The 18,377-nt window shown below is 55.6% G+C and overlaps 2 protein-coding genes across 4 annotated transcripts in view; both read left to right on the top strand.

Moving 5' to 3' along the window:
* The first annotated feature begins 1,318 nt into the window (after nt 1-1,318).
* ARSI (arylsulfatase family member I) lies at nt 1,319-4,291 on the top strand. The gene is made up of 2 exons (XM_071570241.1): nt 1,319-1,731; nt 2,790-4,291. The coding sequence occupies exons 1-2, from the start codon at nt 1,412-1,414 to the stop codon at nt 4,189-4,191; spliced, it is 1,722 nt and encodes a 573-aa protein (XP_071426342.1). The 5' UTR covers nt 1,319-1,411; the 3' UTR covers nt 4,192-4,291.
* A 6,542-nt stretch (nt 4,292-10,833) lies between these two features.
* Nucleotides 10,834-18,377, top strand: part of CAMK2A (calcium/calmodulin dependent protein kinase II alpha) — a 31,115-nt gene continuing 23,571 nt past the window's right edge. For 2 of the 3 annotated variants that reach the window (XM_071570545.1, XM_071570546.1), the window contains exons 1-2: nt 10,835-11,112; nt 16,664-16,758. In XM_071570545.1, coding sequence (XP_071426646.1) covers nt 11,051-11,112; nt 16,664-16,758 — 157 coding nt within the window. In that variant the 5' untranslated portion in view covers nt 10,835-11,050. Of the gene's footprint in view, nt 11,113-16,663; nt 16,759-18,377 lie in introns of all 3 variants that reach the window. The other variant, XM_071570548.1, reaches the window with a different exon arrangement.

An 18,377-nucleotide genomic window follows, 5' to 3' on the forward strand; every position in this document is an offset into this window, starting at 1 on the left:
GCTGGGACCCCTCGGGTTCCCCTCAGGACTGTGCAAACAGCCACAGGGCTCAGATCTGGCTCTACCAAGGGCTGGTGTATGTGAGAGGGTTTGTGCTACCAAAATCTCCCTTCTTGGGCCAACTCCTGCCCTGGGGAAAGTCAGGAAGGTGACATGTGTTCCAGATGTGGGGGCTTCCTGGTGCCTGATGAAACCTGGCAGAAGGAATTGCACAGGGGAGTTGCTGGTCTCTCCCAAAAACTCTCCTGAAGCATCAGGGCCCTAGCCCCTTGTCCCAGCACACAAAGCACAGATCAGTACCCCTGCACTGGCAGAAGTCTCTGATTCCCACCAAACCTTCCCCCTGCCTGTCTGTCACCATGGCCCCTCCCCACCTCAGTTTTGCCACTTGGAAAATGGGTGCAGCAGCACCCACCGTGCTCTATAGTGCTCTGCAAGCACCTGGGTGGTTTTACTCAAACTGGGTGTGTTCAAACAAGTTTTTGCAGCTTCCCCCTGTTCACGATTTATTTAAATGGTGATCTTGTCAAAGTGGGCAGCTGGCCCCAACAATCCGTCCCAGAGATCCGGTCCTTCCCTCTGCCCTCCCAGTCTGGACGCTGCGGGGGCTTTGGCTGAGCATCCCACCAAGGGTCACACATCTCGGTACAAGCAGGGAGGGAAGCATCGCTGCTCAGGGAATGCCACGCTTAGGACCCTGCGTGCTCTGGGGCTTCCCGGCTTTTTCCTGGAGCTGCTGAGCTGGGAGGGGCCGAGCCGGCAGCTCCCCATAAACCTGGCGGCTTTGACCACGTCCCGGGCAGATGTTGGGACTCTGCCTTGGAGCGGAGGTTGGGAAAAGCAGAGGGCGGCTCTTGCCCGGAGCGTAAGGAGAACTCGGAACCCCTGGGCTTGAACTTTAGCACCCTCTTCCGCAGGAGTTTAAAGGATCATCGTATCTCGAGTGCGCTGTCCGGATACCCGGGCAGGCTGAGGGCTGGAGCAGGGGAGAAGCCAGCGACTTTCTCTGACAAGGATTTTACTGAGCTCTTCATGAAGAAATAACACGAGGGAGAAACCCCCAGGAAGCCAGGAAGTGTTTGCAGCGCTCGGGACGCTGGTGAGCGGCTCCGGGCCGGCGTCAGACCCTGCGAGGAGCCCGTCCTGCCGTGCAGATGTGTTTGATTGGAGCAGCACGGGTATTTATTTTCTTTTGACTGAAGGCAACCCAGCCCCGGCGGATTAAGCTCTTTGTGTGTACTCGAGTGTGCTTTCATGGAAACTGCTCCCGCAAAACCCTCTGCGGGATTTGCCTGGACCATCCCCTAAGTCGGGGAGCTCTTCTGGAGGAGGGGGAAACTTTCTATTTTCGTGACTCTGAGACGATGCTGGGACAGTAACTCCCTTGGCAGGCAGCACAGTGTGCTACAGGATGGCCGTCTATGCCCTCACGGGCTTCTCGCTCGTCAGCCTGCTCAGCTTTGGCTATTTATCCTGGGACTGGATGAAGCCCAGTTTGGTGGCTGACGTGGCCACAGACACCATGGAGAAATCGCTGTCTCCTGCCTTTGCCAGACCACCCCACATCATCTTCATCCTGACTGATGACCAGGGCTACCATGATGTTGGGTATCATGGCTCAGATATCCAGACACCGACGCTGGACAGGCTGGCAGCAGAGGGTGTGAAGCTGGAAAACTACTACATCCAGCCCATCTGCACCCCGTCCCGGAGCCAGCTGATAACCGGCAGGTAAGCCAGTGCCCGCTGACACCCCATTTGTGTCCCTGGTTCGGTCCCTTCCATAGCTCTGATGGGCTTAAGCCCAGCTTACCACTAGACCCATGCCCTGGTGTATTGGTAGATGATGGAGATCCTTCAGAAGATCTGGATTTCTCTGGAAGGCTTCCTGGGTGAACAGTGATTTTCACACAGGATAAATAGCAGCAAGGCCAAAAATGTGGATGCTTTTGGGTAATGGGCATCAGTTTGGGAGAGGGTGGTCTCTGGCCATGAGGTGCTTTGGTGCCAGGCAAGGAGCTGTATCCCCATGTAGTCCCATATGGCTGCCACACTGGCCCTTGGGGATTTCCTGTTGGGTTGAAAGATCATTCTTCCCTTCATCTATGAGTCCCTTGGTCCATGTCATCCCTGCATGTGTGTTCAGTGCTGCACTGGCCAAAGCAGGATGAATGCTTCTCCATCACTCTCTCCTGCAGCAGCACAGTCAGGTCTTATCCTGGGATAAGACTGCTTTCTCTGAAGCAGTGCTGGGTGGTCAGCCCTCACTGCAGGAGGCAGAACCCACCACATCATCTGCTGCTTAGGAGTGGGCCCCAGGGAGGTGCCCCCAGATGTGGATGTGGGCCTGGGGCCCACTGGGGTCCAGGCAAAGGCCTCTCTTCTCTCTAGATGAGTCTTGAGGGGTCCCAGGCATCTCTGGGGTGTGCAAAGCAGGAAAGAAGTATGATGGAGGCATCCAAGTGGGACACTGCAAATGCATTTGGTTGTGCTGCCCAGCCCTGACACAGCCCAGCCACATCACCAGGGTGGCAGCAGTGGGGACAACTGCTGGTGACATCCTTGTGAGATGTCTGCTGAGTCCCTCTCTGTGTTTTATGCATCTGCTTTTGGTGTTTTTGGATGGATGAGGAGCTCTCTGTCTCTGGCTGGAGCTTCTTTTATGGGGCTGGGTTGGGTGACATGGAAATCTGGATGTATTTTGGGTCTTCAGCACAGAAAGTGCCATTACATCCCCACCTAGCACTGCCTCCCCATCACCGTTGATTCCTCCTGGCTCTTCCTGGCAGGTACCAGATCCACACAGGACTTCAGCACTCCATCATCCGCCCTCGGCAGCCCAACTGCCTGCCTCTTGACCAGATCACCCTGCCACAGAAGCTGCAGGAAGCTGGCTACTCCACACACATGGTGGGAAAGTGGCACCTTGGCTTCTACAAGAAGGAGTGCCTGCCCACCCGCCGGGGCTTTGACACCTTCCTGGGCTCCCTGACAGGCAACGTGGATTACTACACCTACGACAACTGCGACGGGCCAGGTGTCTGCGGCTACGACCTGCACGAAGGAGAGGATGTGGCTTGGGACCAGAGTGGGAAGTATTCCACATTCCTCTACACCCAGCGTGTCAGCAAGATCCTGGCATCCCACAACCCCAAGGAGCCCATCTTCATCTATGTGGCATTCCAGGCAGTCCACACGCCTCTTCAGTCGCCCAAGGAGTACATCTACCGCTACCGCTCCATGGGCAACGTCGCCCGCCGCAAGTACGCTGCCATGGTGACCTGCATGGACGAGGCAGTGAAGAACATCACCTGGGCCCTCAAGAAGTACGGTTATTATGACAACAGTGTGATCGTGTTCTCCACTGACAACGGTGGGCAGACCTTCTCTGGGGGAAGCAACTGGCCACTACGGGGCCGGAAAGGGACGTACTGGGAAGGGGGAGTCCGTGGCATTGGTTTTGTCCACAGTCCCCTGATCAAGCGCAAGCGTCGGACAAGCTGGGCACTGGTTCACATCACAGACTGGTACCCAACTCTGGTCAGTCTGGCTGGGGGCAACCTGAGCAATGTGCCAGACTTGGATGGCTACAATGTCTGGCCTGCCATCAGTGAGGGCAAGGACTCACCACGCACTGAAATTCTGCACAACATCGACCCTTTGTACAACCACGCCAAGTATGGCTCCTTGGAGGATGGTTTCGGCATCTGGAACACAGCTGTGCAAGCCTCCATCCGGGTTGGGGAGTGGAAGCTCCTTACTGGCGACCCAGGGTACAGTGACTGGATACCCCCGCAGACTCTGACCAACTTCCCAGGGAGCTGGTGGAACCTGGAGCGTCTCACTGATGGCCTGAGGAAGTCTGTGTGGCTCTTCAACATCACTGCTGACCCCTACGAGCGCTACGACCTCTCAGATCAGCGCCCGGATGTGGTCAGGACGCTCCTGACGAGGTTGGTGCACTACAACCGGACGGCCATCCCAGTGCGGTACCCTGCGGAGAACCCCCGGGCGCACCCGGACTTCAATGGCGGTGCCTGGGGACCTTGGGCCAGTGAGGATGATGAGGAGGAGTGGGAAGGTGGCCGAGAGCCCCTGAAAACTAGGAACAAGAAGAAGAAGTGCAAGATCTGCAAGCTGCGTTCTTTCTTCCGTAAGCTGAACACCAGGCTCATGTCCAACCGCATCTGATGGGAGACTCCCCCAGCATCAATCCATCCTGGCCAGGGTGGAGCTCTGGACTGCACTGCCATGGGCCGGGAGTGAGGGAGAAGAACAGATAGGGAGGTGATCAGTGCTCTCTTGCTCTCCTTTGCTCCAGGATGCACCCCAAAACAGTTCTCTCTGGCTGGAGTGGTGGCTGCACAAGGTAGTCCTGGTGGGCAGGAAGGGTGATGTGGTCTCTGCTGCAGTGCCTGGTGTGGTGTACAACTGTGCTGAGCTGGGCTGGCCTGTGCACACCCTGTTCCAAAGACTCCTCAAGGACTCCACAGCCAATCATAAGCTTTAAATGTTCATCATTGCAAGAGCAGGAGGAAATGTGAGGAGCTCTGCCTACAGGTTGATCCTCACAATTTTCCTGTATTTACATGCTCCTGGCTTTCAGCCTTCTGCCAGGCAGCTGCTGCCTTTGCTTTTCCTCTGGGAACTCGAAGACCACCCCCAAACCCAAGACCACAGCATTTCCCTATTTTATTTCTTTGTGCAAGGATGGATTCCTGACCATGGATATCAGACCTCAGACTGATGTGGCTGGACTCAGTCATGCTGCTACAGGAACCTCACATGGGGCTATGAATTCCCCTCTCCACTGGCTTGGGGGGCCAGGAGCAGCCTATGGAAACATAGTTGGATACACTCGGAGTTCAGGTCATTCTCTATGGCCCTACATTTGGGAGGCTGGTTTGTCCCAGGCTCTGGTGGGCTCCACATGGGCCAGCCACCCAGCAGACCCTTTCACCCACCATTTGTCTGTCCAGACCCCCCCAGGTGCATGGCTCTAGGCACCCATCTTCCTCTCCATGCATCCTACACATCCGACCAACCACCCACCCCTGGCTGCCCCTCCCCACTGCTGGAGCTGTCCCTATCCCCACATCCCGCAGCTGAACCTGGGGTAGAAGGAGGATCCCAAGAAGGTCTCTGCAGAGGCTGCTATAGCTGCTCTGTAGCTGCAGGGCTTCAAAGCCACGGTGGAGGACAGGGATGATGGGGATGTCTCCAGCCTGCCAGCAGTCCGCCACATCCCCTCACCACAGATGGGCACTGCTCTTCCAGCAGCGCACACGTGGGGAGGAAAACACCTCTGCCGTGGGGAGCCCATCTGATTGCTGGGGGCCAGGCAGCTCCGGAACCAGCGCCGGGCTCCGGTGCTTTTGGCAGGGTGTGAGCGTGCGTACATGCGCTCACAGGAGAGCTGGCGAGGATGAAAGGGGGTAAATAGCTTTAAAAACGTTTGGGATGCATGGTGCATTTCCATTTACACAATGTGTTTTACATTTCTCCCCACAGGTTTCTCTTGGTGCAGCGTGTGTAGGCGAAGGCCCTGCTGTGAATTTTGAAAATAGTTATTTTTGTCTCTGGAAAATGAGGCCCGTTAGGACTTGTCAGCTCTTGGATGAGCAGTGTGGGCTTTCTTTTTTTTTTTTTCTTTTCCCCCCTCTCTCTCTCCCTTGCAAAATAACATTCATTTAAAATCTGTCATTGAAAGATGTGACAATTGGCAGTGTGAACGCTGAATACCTTTCAGTGTGCTTTCAAGGCCTGTGTATGAGAGAGGGATGAGGATGGGAAGAGAATGCAATGACACATTAGTATTTTTTTTTTCTTACTCTTAGCTGGATTATTTGGGGGAATTGGGATTTTCTATAGAAACAAAGAAAAAACCCCCAGCTGACAGCAAGGCAGAAGCAAAGAGGCCTGTTCTTGTAGAGCTGGCAAGGAGTTTGAAAAGCCAAAGCATGGCAGTGTGTGTGCTGGTCCCCCCTGCTCCACACACACCCATCACCGTGCTGTCCCATCGGCCCTCTCACATCCCTGTTAGGCACATCCCAAAGACAGTTTTCAGAGTGAGACTCAGCTCCTCAATCAGCCCCATCTCCATCCCTGCTCCCTTAGCTTGTTGCTCCAAGGGGACTGGTCCCCATGGCATCACCTGGACAGAGGCGAGCCCTGGGAGGATGTTCCACATCCTCAAACTACCTCAAAATACCCTTGGGATGTGCACCATCAGCCTATCTATCCATCAATAGCGAGGCTGCGGCACCGGCTGCCATTTGGCAAAGCCACTCGGTTGCTGAAAATAAAGCAACAATTTGCTGAAGGAGGGGAGGCTGCTGCAAGCAGAGCTGAAGCCAGAGGAGGGCAGGGGGTGATGCTGCAAGAGGCTTGGGAATAAATCTCAGCGCAGGGGGAGTTGGTGCTGGAGGGAGCAGGAGAGCAGGGCTGGACTTGGGGTGGCGACAAGGCTCAGGAAACAGCTTTCATTTCCATATTTATATAAATGCATCCAAGTTTAGTCCTTCTTTTATTTTTTTTTCTTCAAAAATGGAAATTTCCATGAAAACGTTTGATTTTTCTCCCTTCACTTTTACTAATATCCCCATGAGAAGGTTCGTCTGGTCTCGCTTCCTTTCCAGTTTTGGATCTGCTGGGCTGATGCCGGGTTCGGAGTCTGGCCATACTGGTGGATCTGCCGTCATCTGTATTTTAATTAAAAAAAGTTGGATTCTGAGTCTTTATAAGAAGAAGCAGTTGAAGGAAAATCTTAGTCCCTGAAAACAAAGAGCAGAAGTGGGCAGGAGCATCTCTGGGTGTTTGGAGAGTGCAAAGCCTCCAGCCTAAGGACGGCAGTTGTCCTTCACCACTGATTCCAGCTGTGCTGTATCTGAACATCAGGCTGGGAAAGGACATGCAGCTGCTGCCACATGAGCTCCTCATCCCAGCAATGCTCTTTAATGGTCTGTCTGGGGAAAAATGCAGCAATGTGCCAAAATCCCATGTTTTCACACAGTTGTAGTCCCTTGAGAGTGTGTGTGCACTGTGGCTGCTGAGGGGTTAATGCAGCTGAAGGGATGCTCAGGCGGTGGAGCTCCTATGTTTGCATAGACAGCCTGAGACTCCCCTCCTTCCCAACCTCCCTTCAAAGCACTGGGCAAGCCCCAGGGTGCTCCAAACCTCATCAGGAGCTGGGTGTAGGATGGGAGTCTGCAGAGGGATGGGGAAGGGAATGCATGTGGGGCCCTGTTGGGATGGACTGGCTGCCTCCACCATGCTGGCTGGAGGGAGCAGGAGCAGGATGGGAATGGGCTGGAGATGGGTAGGAGGATAAGAGGAGGATGGGGATGGGAAGGGCTGGATTTGGGGAGGGCAATAGGATGGGGATGAGGATGTGGGTGGAATGGAGTTGGGATGGGATGGAGATAGGAGTGAGTATAGGATGAAGGAGAATGAGGATGGGATGGGTCAGGCAGAACTGGAGGTACCTCAGAGCATCTCCAGCCCCATAGGCATATCCCACCTGAGACAGGGAAGGCAATAAGCCCAGTAGCAGGACAGCAGATGGACATCTCAGCAAACTGCCACAGTGGGAGGGTGGCAGAGCACCCTGAGCACCTCATGCTGGGGAGAGGGTGCTCTGGACCAAGGGCACTCTTGTCCTTTCTTCTTCCAGGGATCCAAGGATGTGGGTTTGGGGGGTTTTCCCTTGCCCAGAACCAGCACACGAAGGCCTCAGGAAGCCACATGGCACCTGCTGGGTGTCTCCAGGTACCCTGGGCATGTCCATAGGAGGGTCTTTGCCTATGGACCCTGCTGTCAGTGAGAAGGTGGCAATGAGGACACTCTGTCTCAGGCAAAAGTAGCTTTCAGTGGTTGCAGGAGCAAGTGCCAGGGTCCACAGGGACAGGGCACGTTTGCAAACACAACCCTAAATGTAAATCAGTTCTTACCACGGTATTTATAATCTTATCTAAAAATAACACCAAATTCAGCTTTCCAGAGGACAGCAACTGAACATCCCCCAGACCCCAGCTTGCATGTGAAACTGTCCCAGTAATTTTGGAATCTCTGCAATATGTCATTTGCAGCCCCACTGGTTCTGCTGCAAGCCCCATCCCCTGGGAGCAGGGGGACCTGCTGCAGCCCCCCCAGGACACACTGGTCCTCCCTGAGCTGCCATTTTCAGTGCATTTGAGGTTTGGCATCAGACCTGGAGCAGCTCCAGACTGGGATGCAGAAACTAAATCTCTGTAGGTGGGGAGGGCAGGACACATTTTTGCAGAGGCAGCCCAGTGATGGAGAGGAGCACTGGGGATGAAGGTCTCCATCAGGTGGCCAGACCCGAGCACGACAGCAGGAGAGCAGCTTTGCTCCCAAAGCCCTGCAGGACCAAATCTTGGGATGGCTGGGAACAGGGACATTCTTAAAGTAACCTCAGGCCTCTTGGAGAGGGCTGGGACTACTCCCCTCTACAGGGGAGCCCACAGCCCAAAGTGGGAATGTCCCACTCAGAGGTCCTGCTCCCCCTGGATTGTTCCCAGGCACCCAGGAGTGGAACCATGCAGTGGTTCCTGCTTGGGAAAACATCATCAGCAAAGCAGACCATGTTCAGCACCCAGAAGTCTGACACCTCCTTACCCTCAGAGGGAAAAATGTGGAGGAAAAGGGAAAAAAAAACTGAATAGAGAGGAGGGAGGGAGAAAACTTTCCCAGAGCGCCGTGTCTCTGCCAAGCAGGAGAATCCTGGGGAGGTGGGCAGAGTCTCTACAGGGGGCTTTGCCATCACCCCCTGCCTGGGTGAGGGGTTTGGGCTGTGGGGGTCAAGGGTGCGGCAGGGGGCCCTGGGGGAAAGGAAAGGACAGATCCCTTCTCCCAGCTACGGGAGCACACAGAGTCACGCGTGTGGGGTTGAACACGTGTGCCAGCGTGGGGGTGGATGCAGGGAGGGGGGCAGGTCACATTGCGGAGCCCACGGGTACACGAACGTTAGCACAGGCAGGCATGGGGAGGGGGGCACAAAGCTGCCCACAGATATCCATGGGGTCTCTGGAGTGGGGGACTCTTCCTCTTGCCCTTCAGCTCTGAGTGGGTGCTGGGGGCTGTCAGCAAAGAGGTGGAAGAGGAGAGCACTCCCACAAACATCCGGACACACTGGCTCCCACAGCAGCCCCCACCTCCTGACAGAGCCCTGGGGGTGGTGAATGAAACTCCCTTTTGCATAGGAGCAAGATGGGGAGGGGTTGTGCAGGGGCAGGAATGTGTTTTGGGGACCATCATATACCCAGGGCATAGATGGCACACTTGCATCGCCCTCACCCCAGGTGAGGGTGTCTGGTCTGTTCTGTCCATGCCAGGGCATGGTAAGGGTAGGTCTGGAGGCCATCAACCCTTGGGGACTATGGCCCTATCCCTATACCTGTCCATGGCTGGGAATTGGGTCCCTGTCCTGCCACCAGGGACACAGGGTCCCCTCTGGCTGAACTAGATGGGAGCAGGAGGCTGGATGCAGGGATGCAAGGATGCAAGGTAGGGATGAAGGTGGGTAATGGTGCAATTAATGGAAAAGCCATTAGACCTTTCTCCTCCTCCCCCTCTTCTTCCTCACTCCGCCACTTGCTGTCCTCCTCCACTTCCACCTCCTTTCTTCTCTCCCTCTCTGCTCCTCCTTCTCTCTCCCCTCTCAAAGATTTCTCCCTATTTTTGTCTGGTTAGAACCTTTTATTTTCCTTTTAACCCTTCCATGGCAGCCTGGAAGGGAGCTCAATCCATCTCAGCTGCCAAAGGCAATGGCCTCCAGCTGGCACAGGGAGCCCCTTCTCCCAGCACTGGGGGGTCCTGCTGCTGCAGTGTCATCCAGCAATGGGACAAAAGCTTAGTAGAAAGCTCTTCTGGGGAAAGCCAGCAGGTGAAAAGTGCAAGGGGTGGTGTAGATGGAGGAGAGGGTGCTGGGTCCTCAGTAAGTGCTGGTGGGGGCTCAGGAGAAAGCCCCTTTCCTGAGGTCTTGTACCTCACAACTCTACTTTTATTACACTTTTTGTGCTTTCTTAGGTTAAGCATGACACAGAGGCGACTCAGCAACAAAAAGTCTGAGGAGGAGGGGGCCAGACCTTCCTCCTACTCCCACTCTAAAATCCCCTCCTTCCTGCCCCAGCTTGGGTGCCACGTGGACACAGCACCCCAGGACATAGCCTTTTTTGCTCCTCTCTCACTGTTCTTCAGGCCAAGCCACTTGCCCCACTACGTGCAGGATCCTCAGGATCTGCTCCCTGGGAACCCCAGGGCCCAAGGGAGGGCCAGTGAGCAATGGCAGAGAGCAAGCAACCAGTCCTCCCTTGCAGTGTGATCAGGGCCAGCACCCCCAGGGCCCCTGGCTGAAGGCGGGATGGTGTGGGGACCTGGGGATCTGCCATGATTTCTCTAGCTTCTCCTGACACAGTTCTGCTCCATCTACTCCCTCCTGCTGCAGCATGTGCCCATCCCGTAGCTTCCCAGGACCACCAGGAATGCTGCTGCAGGTACCAGCGGGGCTTGGTTGTTTTTTTTTTTTTTTTTGGAGAGGGTGTGGGGTAAGCTGTTGCCAGGGTGACAGCATCCTCCTGCAACATGGAAACTACAGTTTCCATGGAAACAACTTTTGCCCCAATTATTTTACCACTGCCACATCCTTTAATTTGCCTTTAATAGTTGTATTTTAGACATCTCCCCCCTCTGCAGCAGGTGGGTGACCCTCAGGCAGCCCCTGGGCTGGGTCCCCAGCAGGGCCTTGGTCCCTATGGAGGGCGGCAGGTTCGGGAAGGAGTTACCCCGGCAACAGAAACAGGGCGTTTCTGGCAGCGGTGGTCACCATGGGGACGGGGATGCTGACGAAGGCTTGTGAAGCTGAGAAGACAAATTGCCCTCATCATTATCTCTGGGCTTGTCAATCAAACATATTCCCTTATTTACCTCGGCGAGAAGAGAGCCCCGGGAGCACACGGAGAGGGAGGGAGTGAGAGGAGAACTGCTTGCCCCAAACTCCGCACTGGGGAGGGAGCATTTCCAGCCCCTCGGGATGGCCACCATCACCTGCAATCGCTTCACGGAGGAGTACCAGCTCTTTGAGGAACTGGGCAAGTAAGTTGGAGATGGGGCTGGGATGCTCGGAGTGGGTCTGTGCCCTCTCTGGGAAAGACCCTCAGCTGTACTGGAAACTGCCGGAGATGGGGAAAAGGACAGGCATGGAGAGAATTCAGTGAGGATCGGCAGGGGGACTCGGGTGAGGATGGGGGCTGCCGGCTCCAGACCTGCCTCTCTGTCCCTCCCCGAATTCAGGGGCTGCTGATGGGTGTTTGGATGTGGGCACCCAGAGTTCTGGAGCTGCCTGAGGAGGGGGTGAGTTCCCCTTTTATGGAAAAGCTGCTCCCCAAAAGGATGCTGCTGGTTCCCTCGGGAAGTTCCCCAGTCAGGAGGAGAGATGGGACAGCTGAAGAGGAAAGCCAAAGCAGCGGAAGCCCCTTACATTTCTTCAGGGAATTTCTCTGTATGGATTTACCAGGGTTTCTAGTCCTGCAGGAGACCCAGCCTACCTGGCAGCACCCAGAGAATCCTGGCAGATCTTGGACAGACCCAGGATGTGCCCCTGTCCCAGAGTGGGTGAGCCACAGCCCTGCCTGACCCTGCTCTTCTGTCAGGAAGGGCTCAGCTCCTTAGGTCAGGGTGTCACTGCATATGCCTGGATCAGTGTGCATGTGTGTGTGTGTGTGTGTGTGTGTGTGCGCGCACGCCTGTGAGTGCAAACAGAAATGCCTGTGCATGATGAGCAATCCTGGGGAGCACTGAGCACCCCAGGGTGGAGCAGGGGATGTCAAATCCTCTGTGCAGAGGGATGCTCTACGTCTCACCCAATGCATGACTGCAAAACGGGCACAGGAGTGAGAGGGCATGTGCCTCTGTTTTGGTTTCTTTGCCTTTTTTTCTGAGCTGCTGTGTGAATCTGGGGCATGTGGCTGCCCTCCCTTTGGAGTGGCTGGCAGCATGGTGGCAGGCTCTGGGTGCCTGTGCTGGGCAGCTGGTGCCTGTGCTCCAGATGGGAAGCTATGTCCATCCATAGGCATAGGGACATGCTCCAACCCTTGAGCCCTGCGTCACCTGGGCACAGGACAGCCTGTGCCTAAATGTGTGCTCACACACGTGTGGGCATTTAAAGCATGAGTGAAGGAGAGAGGAGAGGGCAGAGATGGAGAAATGGAGAGGTTGAGACAGGGAGGACTCTGTGCTGGGCTGAAGGCTGTTCACATTCCCCAGCCAAACCGCAGCATCAGGGTGCTGTTACAAAGTGCAGCTCTGTGGAGGCGGGTGAACCCCCTCATCCCAGAATACTCACATCTATTCCCATGGTGCCAGGATGGTTGCGAGGGGCTGGTGGGGAGCAGTGGTTTGGGGAGTGGGTCCTTTTGGTGGGGACAGCAGGAGGATGGGCACCAACCAGGGACATGGTCGCAAGGTGGGATGTGGTACCTGCTTTCTCCAGAGTTTTCTTGGCTTTACTGGGCTCTGAGGCTCTGTGGTGGTGGCAGGGGGTGGGCAGGGCAGGCAGTGGCCACTGGGTGCCTGTGGTGAGGCTGCGGGGCCCTAGCTGGGCAGAGGTGGCTGCAGGGATGTGGACAGGAGTTCGCGCGCCAGCAGCGCTGGGAGAGAGCTGGGAGAGCTCTTGAAGGTGTCTGGGATGCGACACTTTGCTGGATGGGTGCTGACAACAAGAGCTGAGCACCCAGGTCTGCCTGCATTGCCCAGCACCGTGGTGTAAAACCACCTGGACAGACACATTTTAATGCATTCACAAATAAGGGAGCAAAAGCTGGTGCAGCAGCTTACCAGCCCCTGGGAGGATTGCACCTGGCCACCCCACCCCCAGGAGCATCATCTCCAGCTTGGAGCATCCCACAGCTTTCCCATCCACTCAAGGAAGAAGGTACCACCACAACACTGAGGTGTGTTCCCGAGTTAGGGGGTTCACCAGGTTAGCCAAGGTGCTGTGGGGCTGGCTGGGGATTTTCCACTGGGATGGTTTCCAGCACATCCTGGCACATTCAAAAATCAGTGGTTTCCCATGGGGAAATTTCTGCTTCATGGGCTTAGAGAGGGAAATCAGGACAAAGTGCCGCACCTCTGCTCTGCTGCGGCAGCCGCTCGCCGTGTGAAGTGGTGTTCCTCCTCCGGAGAGATGTTCCCGGTGCTGGCTGGGGTGGGGGTGCCCTGCTAGGGGTGGGCAGAAAGGCTCTACCCCCACCAGACCCTGATAGAAAACAGATTCAGAGCAGAAAGGGTCTATCTTGAGTTTGCTGTCCCCAAGGAACTGGGGCGGGGTGTTGAGGGGGACACTGTGTGGCAGGAGTGGAGGTGGTGGGTGCCAGGCTGCTGCACCCACCCTGTTCCTTTGCCATCTTCTCAGCTGTCAACCCATCCAGACGCCCAGGCAGGTGGGGGTTGAGATGCCACACACCTAATGGTAGCACCATGATGCGGCTTTGGGGGCAGGCAGAGATGGGGATGGGGTCTGCAAAGTTTGCCCCGCAGAGCACAAGCCCTTAGCACATCCCTGCACCTCCCAGGCATGGGAGTGCATCTGTTCCAAGTGGGGGACACGAGGCTGGGGAAAACCTGCTCCAGCAGCAGCCCCCGCAAATCACAGCAAGTGAAGGGCTGCTCCGATCCCCCGCCCTTGCAGAGGGCGGCGGACAGCGGCGGGGGACAGATCCTGCCCACGGCCCCCTGGAGTAGGACAAACATGAAGTGCAGCTCCATCGGCGCCTCCAAATCCGCCCCCACAGCAGGTTCAGGGAGAGGATGGAGACAATTATCGTGCTGAGCCTTACGATCAGCCCCTCCGCTCCCAGAGCTGCAGGAGAGGGGGCTTATTAGAAAAGGGAAAAAAAAATGGAGGAACAAAAAATCCCCAACCCACACTCTTCTCTCTAGAAAGGAGATAAAATGCCTCGGAGGAGGAGGAGGTGTTGAAGAGAGGGAGGGCGGCAGCAGCACAGCCGGGCGCTGGCAGGGAAGGTGTGAAAAAGGGAGAAGCCAAGCATTCCGGTGGCAAAGACACTGCTTGGGCTGAGGGATGGGGAGGCCATGGGGACAAGGCATGGGGGTCATGCCTGGCCAGGGGACCATGGGACAGAGGCTGTAGGGCTGGACTCAGCAGTGCCAGGGCTCAAGGCTGCAGAGACAGGACTGGCTGTTGGGTTGTGTGTCCAGCATTGCCCTGTGCTGGCAGACTGTGGGGGGCAAGGACACGGTCTGTGCCCTTGGTCCTGCAGGTGATGTACTCATTCCGTGCTCGAACTGGGTCATATCGTCACATCTGAGCCAGGCAGAGATGGGGACCCAGGTGCCCTTTGAGTTGTGGTGTTCTCCATCCAAAGACCCATTCACCTGGGAGAGAAGGGACACACGCTGCTGCCCATGGCCAGGGAACAGGACATGATTCCTTCCGTCCAGAGAGGTTTCTTGCACCAAGATGGAGCTGAGCTCCCTGCCTGGCATCCCCAGCACTGCCCACACAGCCTTGTGAGCTCCTGTTGCAGAAGGGGATGCCTGTCTTCACTGGGAAGGAGATGCTGGATTTAGATGAAGCAAAGGGGGGATTTTTTCCCCTAGACTTGAAAGCCAACATGGGGCTGAGAAGCAAAACAGCAGCCTGGCATAGAGAGTAAAGCCTGGCTGGAGGTCAAACACCCAACATGGGGTGCAGACCCACTGAAGGGTCTGACTGGAACTAGGATGGGGCTCCAGCAAAAGTACTGTACCTCTGGATGTCCTACACCTACTTCCAGCCTTCCACCCACCCTTCAGGCTCACAGGGTCTTTCTTGTGCTTTCTTGACCACAAATAGACGTTGGGTTTCTGTTAGGAAGCTCTGGAGGAGACAAAAGCCGGGAATGCAACCAGGGGTGTGAAACATTGTGCTCTCCCATCACAGCTGCTACATCCCACTTCTCATGGCTCCCCCTTTCTCGCTGTTCAGTTTGAATAAATAGATGAGCAAGTGGCTGTGGGCACTGGAGCCAGGAGTGGCTGGGGATCCCCAGCCTCCAGTGGATCTGAGGCATCTACATCCCTCCAACATCATGCTGGGTTCTGCAGTGAAACTGTGTGACTGGGGTAGAAATCCCCAGCTGGGCAAGTGGGGCATCCCTGCTTGCTGCACTCTGCTGCAGACTCTCCTGTTGCTGCAAAAGCATCACACATGTATTTAAGAAAAAAAATAGAGATGAGTCCTAGTGATCCAGGGGAGCCCACAAACCCCACACAATGTGGGGTTCTCAGCAGGATGGGGATAGCAGCACTGCAGGACTGCCGATGGCTCTGATCTCTCCACCTTTGGCAAGCTGGATATGAGGCATTTTGCCTCCCCTTTCCAATTAATTCCCTCCCCCATAAGGATTCAGCAAAGTTAGCAGCTCCGCTCTTCCAGCAGAGGATTAAACATCAGGACAGGGAAGCCGGGAAGCACCGGGATGCTGTTCTCCCAACTCCTGCCCAGCACGTGCCATGAGCAATGCACTGCGTGGCGGTGCTGGGCGCGTGGGCTGCCAGCTCTGCTGGGGCTCCATCCCCATCCCCCCGCACCTGCTGCTCACCTGCTCTCCTAAAGATCACATTCAAACCCAAATTGCCTGTCTCCACCCACCCCCACCGGTAAAATCAATTATCTGCCACTGCTTGCCAGCCTGTGGCCTTTTATTCCTCGGCAGGGAGCTGGAACGGGGTGACGGGGAGCAGGGCAAAGGTGGGGCAGGAGGTGGGATTGCTTTTGATAGTTGTTATTTGAGCGATTGGAAAGGTTTGGCAGGGAAGGGAACCTGGCACAAAGGTTGTGCTCAGCATGGCTGGAGCGTGCGTGCGCATGTGCATGTGTGTGTGTGCAGTGCTGCAGCTCCCAGCATCATACTGGCACTGGCAGTGCCATGAGCTGGTAGGGCTCAGGATATGGGGTACAAGGGCAGAGGGGAGTCTTTGGAGTGTCCCAAGCACCCATGCTTGTTTGCCTGCCAGGCCCCAGGAGAGCTTTGCTCCTTGGCTTATGCATGTGCAAGGCACAGCAGCATCAGTCCACATCCAGCTTGACTCCAGCAGTTCTTGCTCACAGGGTTCCCTGGGCTGTCCCTGCCCAGGTGGCAGTCTTGCAGCTGAGGGGACCTGGCACCATTCACGGTGCCAAGAGCTGCTCTGATTGCAAGGTCTAGAGTAGGCAGAGCTACAGAGACTGAAGTGAAGTGGCCAAGAGCTCTGTGGAAGCTGCAGTCATTATAGTGACCCCCAGTAAATCACTTCCCCGTCTCTCCTGGGGACAAGTAGGGCAGAACTGGGATGAAGAGGAGTAAAGGTACACAATGCCTGGGGTGTCCCAGAGAAGCATGAAGGGAAGAATCCTACATTCATCCCTAGGTCTGCACATGCCTGCACCCATCATTCCTGCAGTGGTGCAGCAAAGCTGGCTGAGATCCCTCCATGTTTTCTCCAATTCCCTTCCCCAGCCACCATCCACATCCCCATTCTCATCCCCATTCTCATTCCCATGCCTGTGGCTGCCCCTTGCCCCACAGCTATATCAGGGCTGAGCTATGCCCCCCTTGCCCACACCACACCCTTCACCCCTCCCTCTGGCTTCTTCTCTTCCCAGGGGTGCTTTCTCCATTGTCCGGAGATGCGTGAAGGTGTTGGCAGGACAAGAGTATGCAGCCAAGATCATCAACACCAAGAAGCTCTCTGCTCGAGGTAGGCACTGGGGATGTTTCTGAGGAAACGAGAGGCAAACAGTGCTTACAGAGTGGAGAATTTGTCCCATAGGACCCCATTTCTGTTCCTGAGATCCACCACCACCCTGCACACGACAATGCAGCAAAAAGATGGTTACAGCCTTGCAGCAAGTCAGACCACTGCCACTTTTGAATGCTGGGTAGCACAGTTATTTTGGCAGCATCACCTTCTGAGAGGGCCCGCATTGACCCTACACCCCCACTCTTGAAGGTGCAGGTTTTCTTACGCATGTACCCACACCAGTGAAATGGAAATGTCCTTTTAAGTGGGGGTTTGACTTCATTTCTACCTTGAGATGGACCCTCATCCCTCCCTGTCATCTGGTTAATCACTCCAGTAGAGAAGGTTGGTTGGTTGGTTACTGCTGGCGGGTCTGTCCTGGGAGGTCTATCCTGGATGCTCCTTGAAGTGAGACTGAGCTGAGCCACCAAAGAAAAGCATCAGCCAGCCCTTGCCCCAGGGCAGGGTCCCCTTTGCCACCAGGGACCTGGCAGGGGAGCTATGATGAGGAGGATGGAGAGAGTGGGGCAGCAGATGCCATGTCCCCACTCCAGCTCCTCCCTGGCTGTCAGGAGTGCAGGATGGGTGCCAGGAGCAAGCACCCTGCCAGGAGAGTTTAATTAACCTCCCTCAGTGACTCTCCCTGATGACACTGCTAACCTCTGAAGGAAAAAATGAAATGCAGAAAATGGTGACAAGCTCCTTTCTGACCTGGAATTAAACCAGCATGTTGCAATCGCTCTCCCACTGTTCTGCCAAAGCATCACAGCGCCAACACTGAGCTTCCCCAGCTTCCCCAACACTGACCCCTGTCCCTGCTCAGGGATGTAGGCCATTCTTTTCCTACAAGGCTGAAGACTGGGCTCCAGGCAGGGTGTGCAATGCTGGGCTCAGCCCTTGGCTCCTGCCCATGTACCCAGCTGGCAGCAGGGTGGGCAGCAAACGCCTCCTGCTTTTCAGGACTGCCTGGAGCAGCAGATTGAGCCACGCTCCCTCTGCTCTCTCCTGCCTCCACTTGCCTTCTTAGGCACTTTGCCCCTCTCCACCCACTCCTAGGGTTTGTCCCTGCAGTGGCTCGGTCTGTCTGCCCACCAGGGAGACTGGGCTGGGGCAATTTTCCCTGCTCTGCCAGATGAAATCACTATCAACTTTGGCTAACAGCCTGGAACCCCTCATATCTGCAGTGTTGGCATGTGGGATGGTGCTTCACCAGACTGGGACAAGCCCCAAAGGGGCATGAGGAGTCACTGTCCATGGGAATGTGCCACTGGCTGTGTCACATACAAAGGGAAGGAAGGCAGAGATGAATGGGGAAAAGTGAAAGAAGCTACAAAACATCCCTAGTCATGGTCTGTTTCTTCAGACATCCTCCTGGCTGCTGATACAGAGGGGCAACAGGAGAGAAAGTGGAAGTCTGGGAGGAAAAATGAGAGTTTAGGTGCAGGCAGGAGCTGGGCTTGTGGAATAGGAAGGGGGCTGCAGTCATGGTTCACTTTCCCAGAGAAATGCTTGCCTCACTGTCTCTCCAGCCCATCCCTGTCATCAACTGTACAATGGACTTCAGTTGTGAAAAGCAA

The sequence above is a fragment of the Pithys albifrons genome, chromosome 15, assembly GCF_047495875.1.
Source record: "Pithys albifrons albifrons isolate INPA30051 chromosome 15, PitAlb_v1, whole genome shotgun sequence".
Classification (NCBI taxonomy): Eukaryota; Metazoa; Chordata; class Aves; order Passeriformes; family Thamnophilidae; genus Pithys; species Pithys albifrons.